The sequence below is a fragment of the Arvicanthis niloticus genome, chromosome 15 (genome assembly GCF_011762505.2).
Source record: "Arvicanthis niloticus isolate mArvNil1 chromosome 15, mArvNil1.pat.X, whole genome shotgun sequence".
Taxonomy (NCBI): domain Eukaryota; kingdom Metazoa; phylum Chordata; class Mammalia; order Rodentia; family Muridae; genus Arvicanthis; species Arvicanthis niloticus.
In genome coordinates, this window is record NC_047672.1 from 13,654,983 (window position 1) to 13,675,703 (window position 20,721).

At 42.9% G+C, this 20,721-nt stretch overlaps 2 protein-coding genes across 4 annotated transcripts; one reads left to right on the plus strand and one right to left on the minus strand.

Moving 5' to 3' along the window:
- Positions 1 to 1,518: 1,518 nt before the first annotated feature.
- Positions 1,519 to 5,290, plus strand: Npvf (neuropeptide VF precursor). Its single transcript, XM_034519224.2, has 3 exons — positions 1,519 to 1,716; positions 3,059 to 3,438; positions 5,040 to 5,290. The coding sequence occupies exons 1-3, from the start codon at positions 1,579 to 1,581 to the stop codon at positions 5,089 to 5,091; spliced, it is 570 nt and encodes a 189-aa protein (XP_034375115.1). The 5' UTR covers positions 1,519 to 1,578; the 3' UTR covers positions 5,092 to 5,290.
- Positions 5,291 to 18,774: 13,484 nt separating this feature from the next.
- Positions 18,775 to 19,803, minus strand: LOC117721037 (pre-mRNA-splicing factor 18-like). Of its 3 annotated transcripts, none has more exons than XM_076913187.1 (2): positions 19,226 to 19,803; positions 18,775 to 19,024 (listed from the first exon to the last, which is right to left on the minus strand). In XM_076913187.1, exons 1-2 carry the CDS (start codon positions 19,801 to 19,803, stop codon positions 18,775 to 18,777), a joined length of 828 nt encoding a protein of 275 aa, XP_076769302.1. The 3 variants fall into 3 exon arrangements, with proteins under 3 accessions (XP_076769302.1, XP_076769301.1, XP_034375620.1); XM_076913186.1 differs by having other exon boundaries at positions 18,775 to 19,085; positions 19,215 to 19,803; XM_034519729.1 differs by having other exon boundaries at positions 18,775 to 19,803.
- Between the last annotated feature and the right edge of the window lie 918 nt (positions 19,804 to 20,721).

Below are 20,721 nucleotides of genomic sequence, written 5' to 3' on the forward strand. Positions count from 1 at the left end.
TGGAAACCCCATCTGGTGCCTTCCACTTTTTCCAGGGTGTGAACGTGGTCAACAAATTTGCCCCTTGCCTCATCCATTTCTCAAAAGTTTGGATCTACTGACCACCAAAAGGGAAGTTCCATCAGCAGTTTACAAAAGAACAATTTGGAAGAGAAGGGTATTGAATCCTAAGGGAAATTAAACCCAAATAATCCAATAACAGCATTACAAAATTAACACAGACTATGAATTTAATTAATTGCCTCCTACTGTGGGGGTTCTTGGCTTCTGCAGACCAAAACAAATGAAGCCCAAGGAAGTCAACTGCCTTAAGAGAGGTCACAGGCAAGTGTGGTATTAAAGCCGTGGAGAGTTTACCTACTGCTGCTTCTCAACTTTCTGGCTTACTGTAGACACCTTCGAAAGAGAGAATGGTCTTCACTTCTGCCATCCCACCCCTCAGGTTACATACAGAGGTTATAGCGAGTGCAAAACAACTACAGACATTTTTGCTAAGTCACCTCCTAGAACCTCCGTGTGGACATTGATGAATCTCCATGTAAGGTCTAGTTCTCCTGAAAGGGCAGAAGGGCAGATGTGACCAGTAGTGGCTTCTCTGGAACAGTGTGGGTCTAGTGACAAGACAGGTATTTAAGAATACCAGTCAGAGTCTCCAAAAGAGACTCGCTGTGGTATTTCAGTAAATACATTTATTTCTATAAATTCTCTTTTAATGCCATGATGTCAGTATGCCTGTGGCAAAGTGAGATTACCTAAATAATATGGGCTCTGGGAGCCACAAACAGCATATGTGTGACTAACCCATCCCCTGCTAGATTTCTTAACTTAAGGACCTTGAGCAGGAAGGTAGGATGTGGCGTCTTTATAGAAATAAAATCCCGGTGATTTATACACATTTGCCAAATTAGACCCTGAGGGCAAATAACAAGGAGGCTGAGCTGCCTCCCGGAACACCTACTGAACATTTTCTCTGCAGCTCATCCTCCACATGACAGCTGACATTTACTCTGGGAGCTTTGTAATAACCGAACAACATTTTACAAAAACAATTAATTCATGGCATTTTATTAGGGTGCTATGTGACTTACTGTTTTTTTTTTTTTCACATTCTTAATTTCATTTGACATTTTGAAAAGACTATGCCTAACCCTTGTATCTGAATTTTTTTAATACCCAGCTAGCGTGTATAGAATATTTTCTTTCCTTTTTAAGCTTCCCTCAAAAACTAACAAAAGCAACAAAACCAAAGGATTTCTTGTTTAAGCTCTGAGAAATAAAACATCCTATTTGTTTGGAATCTTAATGACTGTTGTCCCAACCTTACCCAATTAGGAGAACCTTCATAATGAGGGACATTCTTTTCAAAGTCAATGAATTTGCAAACACAAACATTGCTGTCTCCCCAGAATCAATTAAGCACATTCCTTGTGTGCATATTTTAGTTATACACTCTAATTAATATTACTACTTAAAATATGTGGAATTTATGTGTTACAGTATAAAAACACCACAAGTTCCCTTCTCGTAGACTCACAGACACCAGGCTGAACATATTAACCTAATTTAGACTTAGACAAAATGGAAATTATTTCATTAAAACGATTCATTTTATTGACTTTAGCAACTTCAAGCTTCTTAACATCCAACATCTTTTGTACAGATGAATTAGTGATGCCCCGTTTTCACAGCAAAGAAGGTTATGGAAAATACTCCCAGGTAAGTTTTAAAGTCTACCTATTACAACTGACATTCTATACGTACACACGAATATAACTGACATTCTCTATGTACACACACTGATATAATAGACATTCTATACATACACATGCTAATATAGCTGACATTCAATATACATGTTCACAAGTACACACATCCTGTTTGTCTTGAATCTAATGCTTTTGTAAAGAATACTTAATAAGCAAGTTTATGCTTTGCTTTATTTTGGATTTTGGTTTTCTGTCATAGTTTAGTTTTTCTGTGACAACATATGATGTTGCTTTGTAATGGCAATTAGCCTGACATCTCAGTGACAAGTACACCCCACTCAGTGCATAGTATTAAGCAAGTGTAATGTGAAGGGTACATATCAATTGACTCAGAGTGCATGTCTGCAATAAAGACATATAGAAATAATATCTGGATGCACTTCAGCTGGAAGCCTGCATGTCAAACTCGGTATTTGTATTTTCTCCTTAGCAATTACAAGCTGGTAAAGATTGAGTTATCTTTAAATCCTGGTAAAATGTTTATTCCCCACATCAGGGAAGTGCAGGGAACTTCAGGTTATGTCTATCCTCAGTGTTTATATGTTCTGAAATTTTCTGGTTAGTAGGTATGGGTCAGATTATATTCATAAAATAATTGTTTTCGCAAGTGGTCCAGTGTTTAGGGCAGAACCAAACCTAACTTAATATTCACTGCACTTTATGTGGCTCCTATAAAGTCAGGTTGTTGGACATTGGCTCTTCACTGAAAATGTAATTTGTAGTCTAATTAAAGTGCAACTGGTTTTTTGAAATGTATTTTTACAGTGAAACTCTAAATATAAGGGAGTAAAGAAAGAAACTCGATGGGGCCGCCCAGGTCCGTGCCCAGACCAGGCGAGATCCAGTTCTGTGGGTCTTTAAAGGGGTGAGGTGAAACACAAGCACTCGGGAATGGAAGTTTTCTCTAAAGTCATAATCATATAAGCATATAAAAATACTCCATAAACAATATGAATCAAAAACCTGAAAGAGAATAACTGTAATAAAATCAACTTTTGCCTTATTTTAATACTTCATTATGTTCCTGCTGCCTAAACATACTGCTGCACTCACTATATATTTTTTATTAATATTTTATAGTTGTCTTATAATAGTCAAGGGACAGAGAAACTAGATTGCTTTAAGAAGCTTAATACAGATTATTTATTTTAAAATTCTGCATATAGAAACACAAACTTTGTTTATAGCTAGAGCAAGTCTGCAGATTAAAGTCTAGATTTAAGTTAATTTAGGGTTTAAATCTATGGCTTGTAATAATAATAAATTATTTTAATTCTTGTTTCTAATTATAGCTGAGAGGAATCCCAAAAGGGGAAAAGGAAAGAAGTATCAGTCCTCAAGAACTAAAAGATTGGGGGGCAAAGAATGTTATTAAGATGAGTCCAGCCCCTGCCAACAAAGTACCCCACTCAGCAGCCAACCTGCCTCTGAGATTTGGGAGGACCATAGACGAGAAAAGAAGACCCACATCGAGGGCCTACATGGAGGCAGGGACCATGAGCCATTTTCCCAGCCTGCCCCAAAGGTTTGGGAGAACAATAGCCAGAAGCATCCCCAAGACACCGGCTGGTTTGCCACAGAAATCCCTGCACTCACTGGCCTCCAGTAAGTTGCTCTATGCCATGACCTGCCAGCATCAGGAAATTCAGAGTCCTGGTCAAAAGCAACTGAGGTAAGTGTGGGAAAGCTGATCAGCTGCACGGGCAGAGGATTAAAAATGTGTACCCTGCACTGTCAAAGTGGACGGCTAAGAAAGCTAGCTTCTCAGAAGGACAAAGGCAACATCCCAAGTAAATAAACGCCTGCACATTCAGAGCTCTTCAAGGATGGGTGCAATAAGGCCAAGCCACACTCAGCCATACACTAAGTCCTTGAATGACAGGGTTGCAGATTTAAGTTATGACATTATCAGAGCTTAATGTTCAATGTTTCATCTCTCTAAAATAAAAGTCCCACATGAGAGAATTGCTCCCCAGTTTAGATGACACAACCATCTCAATCAGATGACAAATGCAGGAATGTTTTTTTCCCCCGAGAGTATTTTTGGGGTGGTGAGGGAGATGGACATGCATGCTAGGTAGGCAGATGTTCTACCACTGTCAAGCTGGATTCCATTTCTGCCCAATTTTTAAATTACAGTTTTCTGTGTCTCTTTCTATACATAAATCCTTCTACAGTTGTTCTTTGTATTAACTAAAAAGTATTTATTATCCAGTACCTATAAATTATCATAGTATCAGTTACTACGTAAGATTAGAAGATGTTATTTCTAATAAAGACCATATATTAAGAAAAGTAGAATTCCTGACTTTGGTTAGGGGCTGAAGGATGTAGGGTTGCAGAGTCTGTGACAGAATTAGAGAAGCTGTCTCGGAAAATGCCTGGCTTACTGTTTCCAAGAACTTACAGCCATCTGACTTCATGTGTTTAGGCTCCATTCCCTTTCATAGACCTTCATTTCTGCAAGTCCCTTCATTTTATCTTCTGCCCTACTTTTAGGGCCTAAGCCTGTGACTACCACATAGTATGTCCTGCATATTTGAGAGAATGAATAAATGTCAAAGGGACTAATATGATTCTACAGAGGTGAATGCATCTGTGGGAGGGAACCCAGAGGAATTTCCTCTGAAGGGCAGCTGGACTCTGAACATTTAGAGACCGTGGGGAGGAGACAGATCATTTCCAGACTAAAGGCTGAGGATGAATAAAGGCCCTGAAGAAGGCGAGCCGTGGGAAGAGGAGGGTTCTCTGCAGGAGCAGGAGCAAGTGGAAAGATCAGGAAAGGGCAGAGGGCAGAGGGTGAGCAAAATACAGACAAACAGGGTCCAGACAGGGCTTGGGGCCTCAGTCATCAGAAGATGGAGAGTTGCTGTCGGGTTTTGCTGAAGCCCTGGGATATATAAAAGATACTATGGGGTAGATTTGCACAACTAAGTCAATGGTAAGTGTCCATAACAAATTTAGAACCCACCAGAATCTTTCATTTCAACTGCAACTCAATTCAGCTAAAGTATAACTAAGTAATTACAAGGATGTAAAAATTTATTTTATTTTATTTTATTTGGAGATATCATCTCACAAGGTAGTTCTGACTGTCCTAGAAACTGTCTATGTAAACCAGGTTTGGCTCAAACTCACAGAGATCCACCTGTCTATGTTCCCCAACTGCTGAGCAAAAGGTGTGTACATCCACACTGTGGGCGGGCTGTATGTTGATGTCCTTTTGCTTGCTAGTGCTCTGATAGATGAGAACACTGTCCTGTTACATTTAAGGAGACAAGCGTTCACGGAAACAGATGATGCAGAAAGGAAACCAGAGAAATAGGAACCCGCAAGCCTGACTTCAAGAGGCTACGAAACTGACCTGTAGTCTAAGCAGCTCTGTGGTGTTGACAAGGAGGAGCATCGATGAGAGCCATTTTTCCTGTCAGTATAGGTTATGTTGACAGTTGTTAAAGAGGATCAAGGGTGCTTGTAATGTAAACTTGAAGTAACTTTTGTCAGAATAAAACAGTATTGTAAATAAAGAAGCCTCTGGTTAATGAAAGGGAGGAGGAAAGGAGGAAAGGAAGGACAGAGGGAGGAAGGGAGGGAGGGAGGAAGGAAGGGAGGGAGGAAGGGAGGGAGGGAGAGAGGAAGGAAAGGAGGAAAGGAGGGAGAGAAGGAGGAAGGGAGGGAGGGAGGAAGGGAGGAAGGAAGAGAGGGAGGAAGGGAGGGAGGGAAGGAGGAAAGGAAGGACAGAGGGAGGAAGGGAGGGAGGGAGAGAGGGAGGAAGGGAGGGAGAGAGGGAGGAAGGGAGGGAGGGAGGGAGGGAGGGAGGGAGGAAGGAAGAGAGGGAGGAAGGGAGGGAGGGAAGGAGGAAAGGAAGGAGAGAGGGAGGAAGGGAGGGAGGGAGGAAGGAAGAGAGGGAGGAAGGGAGGGAGGGAAGGAGGAAAGGAAGGAGAGGGAGGAAAGGAGGAAAGGAAGGACAGAGGGAGGAAGGGAGGGAGGGAGAGAGGGAGGGAGGAAGGGAGGGAGGAAAGGAGGAAAGGAAGGAGAGAGGGAGGAAGGGAGGGAGGGAGAGAGGGAGGGAGGGAGGGAGAGAGGGAGGGAGGGAGGCAGGAAGGGAGGGAGGGAGGGAGGGGAAGGAGGGAAAATAAAGGAGAGACTGAAGCTACAAGACATCATAACATGTGTGTCTCTTCTGCCCTGCACTCCCATCCAGCACTGAGCACTTCCTCCAGTTCACTAGGTCTAATGAAGCCACCTGAGCCTGGTACTTACTCCCCAGCACCCAGCTCCACCTCAAGCTGCTGAGATTACAGGGAGAGAGCTTGGGGGGGGGGGGGTGTCTATATTTATGTGATGAAGTAAACCCTCCCAAAGGTGCAGAAATGCAGTCAGCCTGGGCTAGCTCCTGCTGTCCCACGAAGCCATAAAGCCTGGGTAGGACCCACCTGAGCAGAGCAACTGCCCAGCTCCTTGGGTTCTTTCTGCATTCCCCGCTCCTTGTAGCATAATGCCCTTAGGTCTTCAGTGCCCCATCAGCCCGGTGCCTTTTGATATCAATCCTGGGTTGCATTTCCAGCAACATGGATGAGAGGATGTTGGGTCTGCCTACACTGCTCTTGCCAGAGAAAAAGAAAGAAAAAAAAAAAAAAAAAGAAAGAAAAGAGAAAAAAGGAGAAAAAAATTACATAAAAAATGTTTGTATAAAAACACATCTCTGTACTACATGGGGATTCTTTCTGATTGTCTCTCTGTCTCTCTGTCTCTGTCTCTCACACACACAAAACATGCAACCATATGCAGTTATGATTGTTTAAAAAATTAAATAGAACAAATAACAAGGTAAAGGTTAATTGACGTGTAAGTGGACCAAGGTGATGTAGTCACTTGTGAACATGTTTTAAAATTATTTCTCTTCCCCAGGTCACTTTAAGTGATTCTGTGACAAACTGGAAGGTAAAGCCAGATACCTCTCTGTGTAATTGCACAAAACAAAGGAAGCCCTGGGGTCACAGTGTGACAAAAGAGAGATCACTATGAGCTGTTGCATTTAATGTCTCTTGTGTCCATAGTCAAAAACTCACCTCCACGGACCCCTCTGTTCCTTGTTTAAAACTTTAAGGCTTTGATTTGATGGAAAACCATCTGGCCACTCCTCAACTAACAATTTATAAATACAGCAGAACCAAACTAAAATGCACAGTGATCCGACCTTAGTCCTAAGAATATGAAGCCCTTCATCAGCCATAACAGGCTTACTGGTCAGCTTCAGCTCCACAGGGGACCCACAGGAAATGACTTTCTTCTCCCCCTCCCTCCCATCACCCTCCGCTGGGCCTTGTGACTCTCCCACTCCTGCTGGGCAGAGATTCATTAAGGATACCCCGGACAGACTGCATAGCTTCCTTGGTCACTTCTTGATATTAAAAAACTCTGTCAAATCCGGGTGAAGACACCATCCTCATATCCAAGACAAATTGTTCTGTCCCTCACCAATGGCCGGCTGGTGGATGGGGAAGATCCAAAGTGGGAACAGATGGTTCGGCTCTTTCCTCTGCCTGCAAGCCTCAGTGGTGGCGTGGTGGGAGAGGAAACCATCTAGAAATCTAGAAAACAGTCTGGCCCCTTCTCCAGAGTGTCCAGGTGGGCAAAGGGCGATGGGAATTCAGATAAGAGATGCTTATATACTCTGTATGAGGTTGCCGTTTCTCTCGGTGAGTTAGTCAGGAAGCTGGCAGGATTTCACACTTCCTGGGTCATTGCCGTGGGGGGGTTACATGTTGCTCTCTCCCTACTGCCTCTCACACATTCTCAGTCTCTCTGTACCCTCCTATTGCCTGAAAGAAAGGCTCGGCCAGGCCACCTTTCCAGCAACCACTTGGGGCATAAACAAGACAGGATACACTCACTGGTCACATAAGTCATGCAAGAACAGAAAAGGCCACCGTAGAGCTTAGATGTCCCAAGAAACTACCTGAAGTCTTATAACCTCCTGATAACATACACCAGTACTCCAAGAGCACTGATGCTGAAGAGACCAAAGTCTCCTTCCTGTTTGTCTCTCTGCAGCAGGCCTGTGGAAGCTACTAGAGCCAGAATGATCTGAGAACTTCACCTTTTAATTCCTTGCAGCTGTGCCAGCAATTCACTCTGTAAGTTGTTCTGTTTGTTTGATTTTGGACTTGGGACAAGGGACTGAGGTGCATATTTTACATACCAAAGCAGACTTGGCCTCCAGGTTCTCTCAGCATCCCTCAGTCCCTGGTCCCCCGGTCTGAAAACAAACACTCTTTACCTCATCTTTCCCGTTGTTTAACTTCCGCTCTGGGATATATGTCCCAGGATGGCTTTACTCTCCTTTGCAAATCTGTAGTACAACCAATTTAAACTTATCCCTGACTAGCTTACAAATAAATGAGACTTGGACTATGGTTATTTTATTTGGCTTTGATAATTATTGGGAGTAACCCCTAATCTACTTTTCTAACTGCTGACCTGGTTACCTTCCCAGCAGTGTACCCCAGATACTTGCTGTTTCTCCTGGCCATGTGCTTATGGTCCATCTCCCCTCATGGTGGCTTCCTCCTCTCCCCTTGTTCTTCCTCTTTCCCGTCCTGTTCTCTCTCCTCTCTCTACTCCACCTCCAACCAGGTGTCTCAAACCCACCTACCTCTAATCCTTCAAGTAATTGGCTGTAGCCAATTTTATTTAACCAACTGTTTTAAATTAAGGAACAAGGTTTGCACAACAAAACCTTGCAATTAGGAGAATTTGCTCATAAGTCTAGACCCCATGATACAGAATTTAGCATTACAATACATAGCAAAAGACCAAACCTCAACATATACCACTCCTCTCAGTTAGATCTTAGGGAAGGTCTCATTGGATTCATGAGTTCTTCCCAATTACCACACACACATACACACACACACACACACACACACACACACACACACAGAGAGAGAGAGAGAGAGAGAGAGAGAGAGAGAGAGAGAGAGAGAGAGAGAGAGACTAATATACACACACACTCAATACTGCCATCTTTCCTGGGGCCTCACTAGCACGGAGCAAATTACAGTGCCATGCTCATGAACCTCTGAAACTGTGAGTTAAACCATCTCTTTTAAACATAAGGAACCCAGTTGGAGGTATTTCATAATAGCAATCAAGAGTGAGACCCACCCTTTCCTAAGGTCACATCCCCTATTACCTCCTACGACACTCCAAAACTAGTGCCAGACATCTAGCCCATGAACAAGCTTAATCTACCCAGTGTAGCACTTGGCTTCCAGAGAGCTAAGGCAGGCCCACTTCCAGGTCTCTCATCTGTGGGGCTTTTGTTGCTTACCCCAGAGTGGCTTCATAAACCTGTGACCTATGTAGTCTGGCAGGGCCCCAGACTTGATGCTAAAGTTTGGAGATGACTTAAACGTGATTCTCAAGGGCTCCTGTGTTGGACGATTGGTCCCCATTGTGATAGTAAGGAGATGTGAAACTAGGCGGAAGTTCATAGATCACTGAGAGTACCACACAAGGGCCACTAAAGAAATATTCATAGGACTCTGGGGGAGTTTGCATGACCTTAGGTCACACGGACCTAAGACTTATGATTGCCTCTTTAGCTTTCTGTCTTACAATTCAATCACTCACTCTGCCCCAGAAAGGCTCCCAACATTGTATGTGATTATGCTTAGGATATGAAATGTGCCTCCCAAACTCATGCTCAAGCAGTGATTGAATCATGAGGGTACTACCCTCATCAGCGAATTAACCCATTGTGCTGGAGAGTTTTGTGTCAACTTGACACAAGCTAGAGTTATCCAAAACCATAACTGAGAAAAAGCCTTTGTAAGATTCACCTCTGTTTAGTATTACAATATGTCTGGCATCCTTCAAACTTGACAATTCATCTATGTGTACTCTTGTTTGTTTGTTTGTTTGTTTTTTCAGTACTGGAAAATAAATCCAGGGCACAGTCTTCTACTTGACTACATCAAGAAAGAGGATAGAGAAGAGAATGTACAGAAATCTTTCCCTGTTCATGGCTGAAAGCTTATCAGATGCTATGAACTTAGCTCCATAAAAACTGTCAGATCTTTGTCTTTCATTATTGTTGCTATTTTTTTTATTTATTTTATGTGTATGTGTGCTTTACATACATGAATGTCTGTGTGCCACATATAGACCTGGCACTGACAGAGGTCAGAAGAGGACATCAGATCCCTCAGAAGTGGAGTTACTGTTTTGAACCACCATGTGGGAGCTGGAAATAGAACCTAGCTTCCCAGAAGAGTAGCAAGGGCTCTTAACCACTGAACCGTCTCTCCAGCCCCCCTCTGTGCTTTCTAAGTAAAAAAAAAAAAGATCACACTTAATTAACTTGATTTAATACTTCCAACCTTATTTTTAAAAATAATAGCACAGCATTGTACCCCATAAATATACTCAACTATAATTTTTCTGTGCATAATTAAAAAAAAGGCTCAAAACTTGGAAAAAATATTCATACACACAAAGCCTTGGTCCTATTGTAATCATATTTCAGTTGGCATTCAGAGTACATTAGCCCACTCGTTCCCTACCCCCTATACCAGCATGCTGGGAGAGGCTCGACTCTGGAGGCCACAGTGTGGGTGAGCTAGGAGTTTTCGTTTTTTTTTTGTTTGTTTGTTTTGGTTTTTTTTTTTTTTTTTTGGTTTGTTTGTTTGTTTGTTTGTTTGAGCTAGGAGTTTTCATCCAGCCTCTCTGCTCACTCTCAGCCTGGTTGCTCCCTTTGATTCTACTGGCAGGAAAAAGACTCCAGATGAGAGGCAGGGCAGAAGATAGTTCTCAGCAGGCTGGAGAGACTCTAAAAGCAGAGGCTAGCCCAGCCCTTTGCCTGCAACCCTAGTGTCCCCCATAACACCTTCCCGGCTGTCCTGGGCAGAGTCCTGGAGCATGGATTCCCATTCCATACACACCCCTTTCTCCTCTGGGGACCCCTAAATAGGGAGGACCTAAATCATGGTCTTACGAAGCACACGTATTTGTGCCCAGCTCACCCTTCCTGCGTAGGCATGATTTCAAGGTAACTCTGTCCTGCCTCTCTTGCGGTTACCATTTGGAGCCTTTGTTCCAAAAACAAGCACATTTCCTCAACTAAGGAAAGCCCCTCAGGCTTGGGTAGGGGGAATTAATAGCAAGTTAAAGACTTTGTTCAAAGAACTTTTAACAAATCCAAACTCTCTCCTTTAACGTTTCCCAGTGAAAAGGGATCCAGACTCAGTATAATTAACTTCCAACATGTCCTACAGTTGCTCACCTGTGTTGGGAATTTTACAATGATTAGATTTTGGTGTTGACCTGCAGCACAGAGGGAGTAATCCTGGTAAGGAGCACTGAGAGCTGCCAGGAGGACGTTTACTCTGAAGCATCAACCAGCCTGGGGATTTTTCTGAAGAGTTGAGAATTATTAGGGAAACTCATAGAGATTTTTGAATTTTTTGGCATGTTTAACTGTATGTGATTTATTCTAGTATAATTTTAAGTGAGCATCTATTTCAATTAATAGATGATTGATGTTTCTCACGGGCTCCAAACAATATCTTTTTACAGCAGAAAAAAAAAAAATAGAAAGAGATACACACACAGAAACAGAGAGAGAGAGAGAGAGAGAGAGAGAGAGAGAGAGAGAGAGAACACTATCTCCCAGCACTTTCCTTCCCTGTGACCTACCCTGGATTGGTGCCACCCAACATCCCAGCAGGCCTGAGAAGGGGGGCAGAGGACAGAGGCTTTAGGAAAAACTGCTCTGATACAGGGATGGTTTTCGTGGAAGTGACTGCCACATGGTCTCAGCACCACATGTCATACATCATGCTCTGACAATGACCTTGAAAAATACAAAAAAGGAAAAAGTGTCCTGACTCTGGGGCAATTTCTTCTGAGAGAAATGAAAGGTCGGTGTTCACCTAACTGTGACCAAAGAAATGAAATAGGCCGGAGGTGAGTGTGCTGGCTCCGTGTACCTCGTTCCCGTTTTTCCTTTTAAAGATCTGCCTGGGCCATGACATGGTTCCTCTCCTTTAGAAGTTAGGAAATTATCACACCGCATAAAAAATGAACCAAACCGCATGTTATTTTCTGTACTTGTGTCTTCATCAGGAAAACTTGATTTCCTATCTATCAAAATCCCTGGTCAAATTTGGATGCAGATACATACAACAGAAAACATTGTTTTAAATTAAATTAAATTAATTAAATTAATTAATTTTAAATTAATTAAATAACATTGTTCCAACCAAGAAAGGCTTCTTTCTTCTCACATAAAAATGGGGGTCTAGAGGACAGTCCTGAGCTGATGTGAAAATTCAGTCAACAGTCAACAGAGACCCAATCTCCTGCCATCTTTCCCTCCTTTGGGTCTTAGCAAGTTACCAGGTCTCTTTCTGTGAACAGAAACAGAGCCAAGGCAAAGGAATCCTCTATTTGAAAAAAATAAAACAAAACAAACTTGTCTTCAAACACTGACCAGTGATTCCCTCTTTCTTTCCTGCAAACGGCCACCCTCATCTGCAAACAGGACAGGGAAATAACGCTTCTTTCTGATCCGGGATGTGGCCCCAATCACTATTTCTGTGAAAGAACAAGGCAAGCCTGTGGCAATCAGACGGGCAACCTCTCAAGCTCACTTCCTTGGTATATAAAATACATACGTACCATATTTTAAGTGTTCACTAGACAACAGTGAGCCATTGAGTTTGGGCTGGGGGACTATTGGCTCACTGCCCGTTGTTTGGCAGTACACGTAGCTTCTCTCTATAGTTTTGCCTGTTATGTGCCAATGGAACTATTCTACAAAATGTCTCCTAACACTACCAAATGTTGCCTGGAATTCCAAATAATTCCTGATTAGGAAACCACTTAACTCAACTATTCCTTCCTAAAATTTGTGACTATTTGTTGCTTAGGGGTCTTGTCTGTTTTAACGTTTATTACTATTCTGTTACACTGGTTTCTATACAGGAGAGCAGAGCTTAGAAGAAACGGGAGCCAACAAACCAGTTTAGCTGACGTTAATCTGTCTTAAAGGTAACACTCTCCTCAATCCACTGCCTTGTCCACCAGCAATGCCATGCCCCCCAGCTCCCTAACATCCAGCTCTGTAACATATTGGGCATGCAGGAAACACCAGCTGAATGAAGTACCAATAATTAAAAAAAAAAAAAATACAGGATCCCAAGATTAAGCCCTTAGTGTTTTAAACTACCACACACGGATGTAGAAGGGAGGAAGGGAAGGGAGAGAGGAAGGAAGAGAAGCAGCAGACCAGGAGGAAGGAAGGGAAGGGGTATAGACAGAATATAGATTCTGGAAAGCATTACTTTATCTCTTCCCTGAGGCATCTAACTGTAAAGGAGGAAAGGTGTACCCACCTCATCAGGAATGAGAGGTAAAGGGTACAGGGCCACTGAAGCAGAAGGGGACCATTGTTATCATGGATTGTTAAGGATCGACTAATACTTTTTCTTCTCCAGCAGTCAAAGTGTTTTGGGGTGCATGTCTGTCTGTACACACACACAAACACACACACACACACACACACGCACACACATGCATGCACTCACACACACATGCAATGTGTAAGTGTGAATGCATGTGTACATGTGCATATGCATGTAAAGGCCTCAGCTGCTGAGGGTTTTGTTTGTATATTTTTCCTTTTCTTTCTTTCTCATTTTTTTTAAAAAGAAACTCAAGTAGACTAAGCTCTCGAGTTCCACCTGTTTCTACATCCTTCATACCATGATGACAAGTGGACCGCCATGAACCACAAGTCCTTGTGCCTGCAAGGTACTTTACCAGCTAAACTATCTCCCCAGCTCCCGAAGTACTCTTGTTGATGAAGACCAACCTCTCACTCTGCTTTGGCAGTGGAACTGGGCCAGAGAGGTACAGGAAATCTCAGTGCCTAACAAGCGGAATTGGGGAGCAGTGGCCAGAGGTGATCTCTACCTACAGATCACTCCCTGGGTGATTTGCAGTCTGTTACAGATCTTATTCAGGAAATGGAACAAGACAGTAAAGCAATTAAAATAAATCAGCAATATGTACTGACCCACCAGCATGAAGTGTAGTGGACACCTCCACCCCTTCCCCCAGATGGATGTCTGTAGCCACATGCTCAGTAGAATTCAATTAGGAAATATTACCCAGCAAGCATCAGGACCTCTTCACTATTTCCAGTCTATGTGAACCTCCCATTTACTGATTAACTCAGTCTCTGGAAGGTTTGTCAGATGTTGTAGGTTTTACTTTGTGCTTTTTAAACTGGGGGTGGGGGGTATAGCTTGCCTTTTAAAACAAATTTTTATTGTGATAAAAATCCATATAACAATTGATCTCCTACAAGTTTACAATTCAATTAAATATACTTCATTAGTCTTTTTCTGGCTTCTGATTCGACTCATTAGACACATGCTGATACAATGTAAGCACACCCGGAGTTTTGTCTTAATTATGAAAAAAAAATCCCATGAAAACAACAAAGCTGGTTGTTTTCCAGACGCCTAGGCTCTACTACAGTGCCTTACATTACCCAGAAATGTTGACTTGTCACCTCAGTACTTTTCTTCTATAATGTTGCTAGCATGTCTCAGAGGACACTATGTTGCCAGTCATTTTTTCTCCCCTTTTATTCACTCATGGCTCTTGGCACACTGCACTGACCTGGGTCCCAAGTTCATGGTGAGCCTGGAAATACCTGGGAAGCACAGCTTTCTGTGAGCCATCAGACATGAGGAGACGTTTAGGAACAGCCATGAAAAGAGTCTGATTAATTTAATTCTCTTAAGAAATGAAAAGCTATGCTTGCTGGTGTGCTGTGTTGCAATGCTTTCCCTGGAACTTCAGACCTTGCCCACGTTGTTCCCAATAATGTAACTCATTACATTACTTCCTGTCTGTTTCACATTAAAGGCAATTAAAACGGAAAACTTTGCAGTTGATGTCAGAAACATCAACAGTAGAAATCATTCCAAAAGGTGTACAGAGATAACTAATAAAAAAGTTCCTTATAGAATACATTGTAGCATTTTCTTCTCATAACATGAATGTGATGCATACATTCCTAAATGTAGCTAGGAAGTAGCAAGAACCTACGTCCTGATCCTCAATATAAGAACTAAAATATGAAAAAGGAAAACATGAGAACCACTATCAGACTCAAGAATGGAACTAAATTATAACCAGACTGATGTCAAATTAAAATTTTCTTTGTAGAAATAGAAAAGTGTTATTTTAATCCTGAATGAAAAATATCGCAAAATTGATTTTACTACTTGCCCAGATTTTTAGGCACTGATGTGTTGTGGTTAATAAAGAAAAACCTATTGTTCCTCTTTTGTGAAACATGCAGTAAAAGTAATTAGCTATGGCAGTGCATCATGCAATTTTCACACTTTCAAAATTGTCTCCCCCACCCCACCCCCCACCCCTTGTACAGAGCTAAGTAGAGCCAAAACTGAAAAGTCACTTTTGTCCACTAGGGGTCAGGCCAACATTAAATTTTTAAGCTAAAATGAGTCTCCACCACAACAAAAGGTCCTCAGGGTCATCCTGTGTTCTGTACAGCACACTGCACATAGATTGCTCAGTTGACAGCCTTAAGGGTTGCTTAACTTTAAATGAGGATACAGTCTCCTTGACCTAACAGTTCACTGATGGTGGAAGTAAGCATCCCTTTGAGTCTAACAAACCCTCCAGGAGAGGTGGGTTGCTTAAAACAGGCTAGCAGCCTCTGAGCACAGCAAGGCCCTTTCTATGTTACAGTGTCTCCAATGTAATGCAAAGGTGGTGCTTCCTCTACAACAGGTTCATTACTGAACTCACAGAGCTACCAATGCTCAGCTATTGACCCTGGAATCTCTGTTACATGAACTTGCCTTACCATGAGCTAACATGAGCTCTAATGTGGCAAGCATGTTCTTAGTTTATTCTTAATGTATCTCCGTTAAAATGTTTCCCTTTCAACGAAGCCATTCCCTTTTCAGTAACTAAAGCATTACTTTGATTAAAATACACAACCTCTTCACTTTTTCTTTCTCCTTAACTAAAACACTGTAGGAGGAGCTAAGATGAGAGGGGTAAGGAGAGGAAGAGCACTAGGAAGAGGAGGAGCTAGAGAGGAGACCTGCATCTGTGACTAGTTTGGTACCAGGATGACCTTGAACTCAAAGATCTCCTTCCTTGCCTTAGTCTCCTGATAGTAAAGGTATGTGCTACCTTGCCTGGGCCTAAGCTCTTCACATACCAAGATCCGGGTCAGAAAATTGTGTCTTTCAGCCTCAAGATCTGGATCACAGGACAGCCCTGGAATTCTAGATTGTAGTTCATTCCAGATATAGTCAAATTGACAAAGTGGAAGAGTCATACACTTCTGGATAAAGGGAGGAGGCCCTGTGCCCGTCTTTCACAGTCTCTATTCCTACTGAAAATCCTTAAGCTCTGCTCCACAAGAGATTTCATCATTCCTGAGCTTGCCCTAAAGAAGTATTCCTTATTCCCATGCTTGCTTGCTCAGTCTCTCTTTCTCTATCTCCTTATCTCTCTCTCTTTGTCTTCCTTTCTTTCTATCCCTCTTTCCCTCTCTCTCCCACTATCTCTCTCTCTCTTTTAGACACAAACACACAGAGAGAGAATTAAGGCTTTACCAATACAAAGACATGAGCTAGGAACCTATGGACCTGGTGGAAAGGTATGCCTTTAGTGTTTTCAAAACAATCTTGAAACAAAAATATATAGTGTATACAGAAGTAAAATTTCTGTGGCTTGAAGGAAAGCTCATTTTCCTATCTGTCCCAGGAGTTTCTAGAGAGCTTCTTTAATTTGCACATAGCTTTTGAAATTTCAGTTAAGAGAAACTTTCCTGAGAGAGCCACACATTTGAACATGTTTCTCTCCACCCAGATTCAGAATGGCTAAAGTCACAGTCTTGTAGAACACACACTCCCCTTACAAACAAAACAAGCACAAACACACACACACACACACAAAACGGAAAAAAAAATAGCAAGACAACACCCCAGCCCATACAGATCAACTTTAGGAGTCCAGATGTCACATGATATAGTTTCTTCTTGAAGTGGATTATTAACAACAGAAAGGAAGATAGCCTAAAAAGACTGACCATGCTGTGTGACCTAACAGTGGATGAAGACTGAGTGGCTTGGGCATTTCCAATAGGATTTAGAAAGAAGACCTGCATAACAAAACCACATGTCACAGAAGAGATTTGCTGCACATCTCCTAAAAGTTCTTCTCTGTCAAATGCCCCTAAGTGCTACCTGAGTGAATCCTGAGGAAAGGCTTTAGCTGTAGTGCAAGGGACACTGATTGAACCCAAGACAGCCACCACCCTGCCAGTAACTGGCAGAGGCTAGCCTATCTCTGCATGCCTTGGACCCTAAGTTGCCAAAGGTGGCTTTCACTCTTTCTCAAGAGGAGCCAGCATAAGCAACTGTGATCCTGAACCACCTACAGCAGCCTCCAGGCTGTGGCCTCTGCACTCCAAACTGTGGATTGACCAGAAGTAAATACAGGGAAAACCTAACCTTGATTCCATCCTTGACTGCTATTGCCAACACAACTGTTGTTGTGACATGAGTACATACTATCCCAGCGTAGCCACAGGGCCCCAGAAAGGCCCTTGGTCTACACTGAAATCATCAATAATAATGATCTCTGGTCATCCACTAGGCAGGGGGCTCAGCATCTTACATAAACCATGTAGATGTGGGGTATGGATGCTTATCATCACTGTCAGGTAAGGAGGCCAGAGCTCAGCGGGATGGACCCACTTGCCCAAAGCTGTAGTTGGAGCATGGAGAAGCTGTCAGTCCCGATTCTGCCCACCCACTCTTCCTTCTCTGACACTACTCCCAACTTGCCAGGTAACAACTCATCCTCACACATCACTGAATTTGTCCCCACCTCTCAGCACTGCACCACTGAGTGAGTGGTCATAGTCATCAAAGCTCCACTCTGTAAGACCTAGAGCAAGTCCTCATTTTGTGAGGGACTGAGGACTGAGTGAGGCACAGTGAAGCCTGGAACTCTCCAGCATCCAGTCGTGAGACTGCAGCTTTCAGCTGGCTCCAGGGCCCACTTCCTCACCCTGTTTTCCATGCACTGGTCTTCTGAATTTATGCTGGTATAACAGCCATCTTTGCTTTCCACCTTCTATCTACTATTCATTCTGGCTGTCTGGAAAGGTGACAGATGACATAATCTGCTTAGAAAGAAAAGCAAGTCTGAAGAAACACACGAAAAATAACACTTTCTGTTTTTTTTTTTTAATGATTTATTTATTTATTGTCTGTATATGAGTATACACCAGAAGAAGGCATCAGATCCCCATCACAGATGGTTGGGATTCACCCCGTGTTTGCTGGGAATTGAACTGACAACCCCTGCAAGAGCAGTCGTTGCTCTTAACTGCTGAGCCATCTCTCCAGCCCCCAAAATACACTTAACAGTAACATTATACTCTACTACAAGACGGCAAAACATCCAAGAACATGTACAAACTCTAAAAGAATCATTCAATTGACCCACACTTTTGTTGAAATACAAAACTATATTTTCTATAAATACGACCTAGAAAAATGTGCAAATCACAATAATTTACAGAAAGTCCAAAGCCAATCTCAAATATTTCTAAATATCCAATGACACATTTGGGTCTGGAGAACAGTCCTCTCCAACCTCCCATTCCTGAGTGGTGGTTGTCTACACATTTAAACTACAGGGAACATCTTTAGAACTTCATTTTTCAACTGATTAGAATGAAATTGATACACAAAGATTAGTTTGCAGTCCAATACTGTGTGGAAGACCACACAGCTCTTGAAGTCAACAAGAATCACTCACCAAAGGGAGCCCCACTGTGGAACTCTTCCCTCGGAGCTGTGGCAAGGCCAGAAGTCCACATGCTGCGGGCAGGGCCTGGCTCTTCCACACACACACCATACATACAGAGATCTTACAGCCCATTATACTCCACACATTTGGATGGGTCCGCAGGAAAGTGCTTCTGGCAAATTGTCATTAACCTCTTCAGTCCCTGAATGTATTTCCGTTGGGTTTCATCATTCAAAACATGTGCAACATGCTTGGAAAAAATCTTCTCCCTGCCACTTCTGGCATGGATACCAACCATGGTGACACCAATGGGCCAGGGGGCATTTCCAATGGCCATCTGAAGGTAAGCATCATTGGCCTTCACGTACTCTCTCTGCAACATGAACTTACTGATATCTGTTATGGCTTCCTTAATATCAGCAGGAAGATTCCCTTTGCGGAGCTTTCTGAAAAGCGGTCTGAGGTAGGACTCGGTCTGCTTCTGGGTAGCACTGTTCAGCTTGCCCTGCACGCTGCATTTCACCCAGTGCTCTCTGGCATTCAGTTCTTTAGCCCAAACACCAAGAAGAAACTTGAGGAACTTGGTGATGACCTCCATGTCCTTATGATCGTCACCTTTCCCTAGGGACTCCCCCAGTGCCTCTAACTCTTCAAGGGTGCTGTGCTCCTCGGGAACTTTCAGGTCATTCTGTGTGTCCTCCTCTCCAGGCTCCTGACCACCCACAATTTCATTCAAGGACTGCTGCTCAATCTTGTCCAAAGCTGCTTTCAGATCATTCCTTAAGCCCTTGTTAACTTCCGGTGTGAGGATCTCCATTTTTCTTAAGCGTTTAAAAGCATCATCATCGGTTTCACCAAACAGCCTAATTGGATCTCCTCGTCCTCTCAGTCTTCTGATGACCTCTTGCCTAGACAGAGTCATAGGAAGCTTTTCCTCTTCTACTTCAAGTCCCAGCCCTGGACTTGCTGTCCTTAGTGGTTTCTGCTCAGCCTCTTTTGGCTGTATCTTGTAGCCACATCTTTCAAAATATGCTTCCTCTTCTTTTTCTGCAAGTTTACTCCGCTTGAAATATTTTCTATTTTCCTCCAGCAAATCCCTGTCCTCCACCAGCTGCCGCTTCCGCAGAATCTCTGATTTCAGGATGTCCATCTTGCTCCCAGTGTCTAAGATCCACTTTGTCTTTCCAGCTTCTGGGTGATAACCTCACCGACCTGGGGAGGGGTGGGAAAAACATTGTAAACTTTTGCAAGGTCAGAGAATGCTCCTGTTAAACTTGGGAGGACCTAAGAAAATGTTTTAGGCTCTAGCAAGGTGATTTAAGGCAGGGGTGAAAGCAAGATCAGAGTTATTCAATGAAGTTCTGGTAAGATCTTAGTCTACCACTGGGAACCCATTGCTATTGCCATAGTCTTAATGCAGAATTTGAAAGTTCCTTTTGTTGCATTTGGAGGAAAGACTAAAAGTGATTCTCATTGTGTTCAAAACTGCCCGTCTAAGCTAAAGACATCCATGCTTCCTGTATTAGTCAGGGTTCTCTGGAGTCACAGAACTTATGGAATATCACTCTGGAGGGAGCCAATTGATTGTGAAGACTTACACTCTGGAGTCCAACTCCCCAACAATGGGATGTCCAAGGATCCTGTACTTGCTCCGGCACACTAGGTCGTCCAAACTAGGTATTTGTTTCAGCTGGCCTTCTCTCAAAGTAGGTTACAACACAAGTGCTGGCTGGCAAGTAAATGCAAGCCAGGTGAAGAAGAATGAATCTTCCTTCTTCCTATGTCCTTATATAGGCCTCCAGCAGAGGGTGTGGCCCAGATTAAGGAGGTGTGCCACCACACCTGCATCTGGGACTTGTTTGGTCTCAGGCTGACCTTGAACTCAGAGATCTCCTGCCTTGCCTTAGTCTCCTGATAGTAAAGGTATGTGCTACCTTGCCTGAGCCTAATCTCTTCACATACCAAGATCCCGGTGAAGAACTTGTGTCTTTCAGCCTCAAGATCTGGATCACAGGACAGCCCTGGAATTCTAGATTGTAGTTCATTCCAGATATAGTCAAGTTGACAA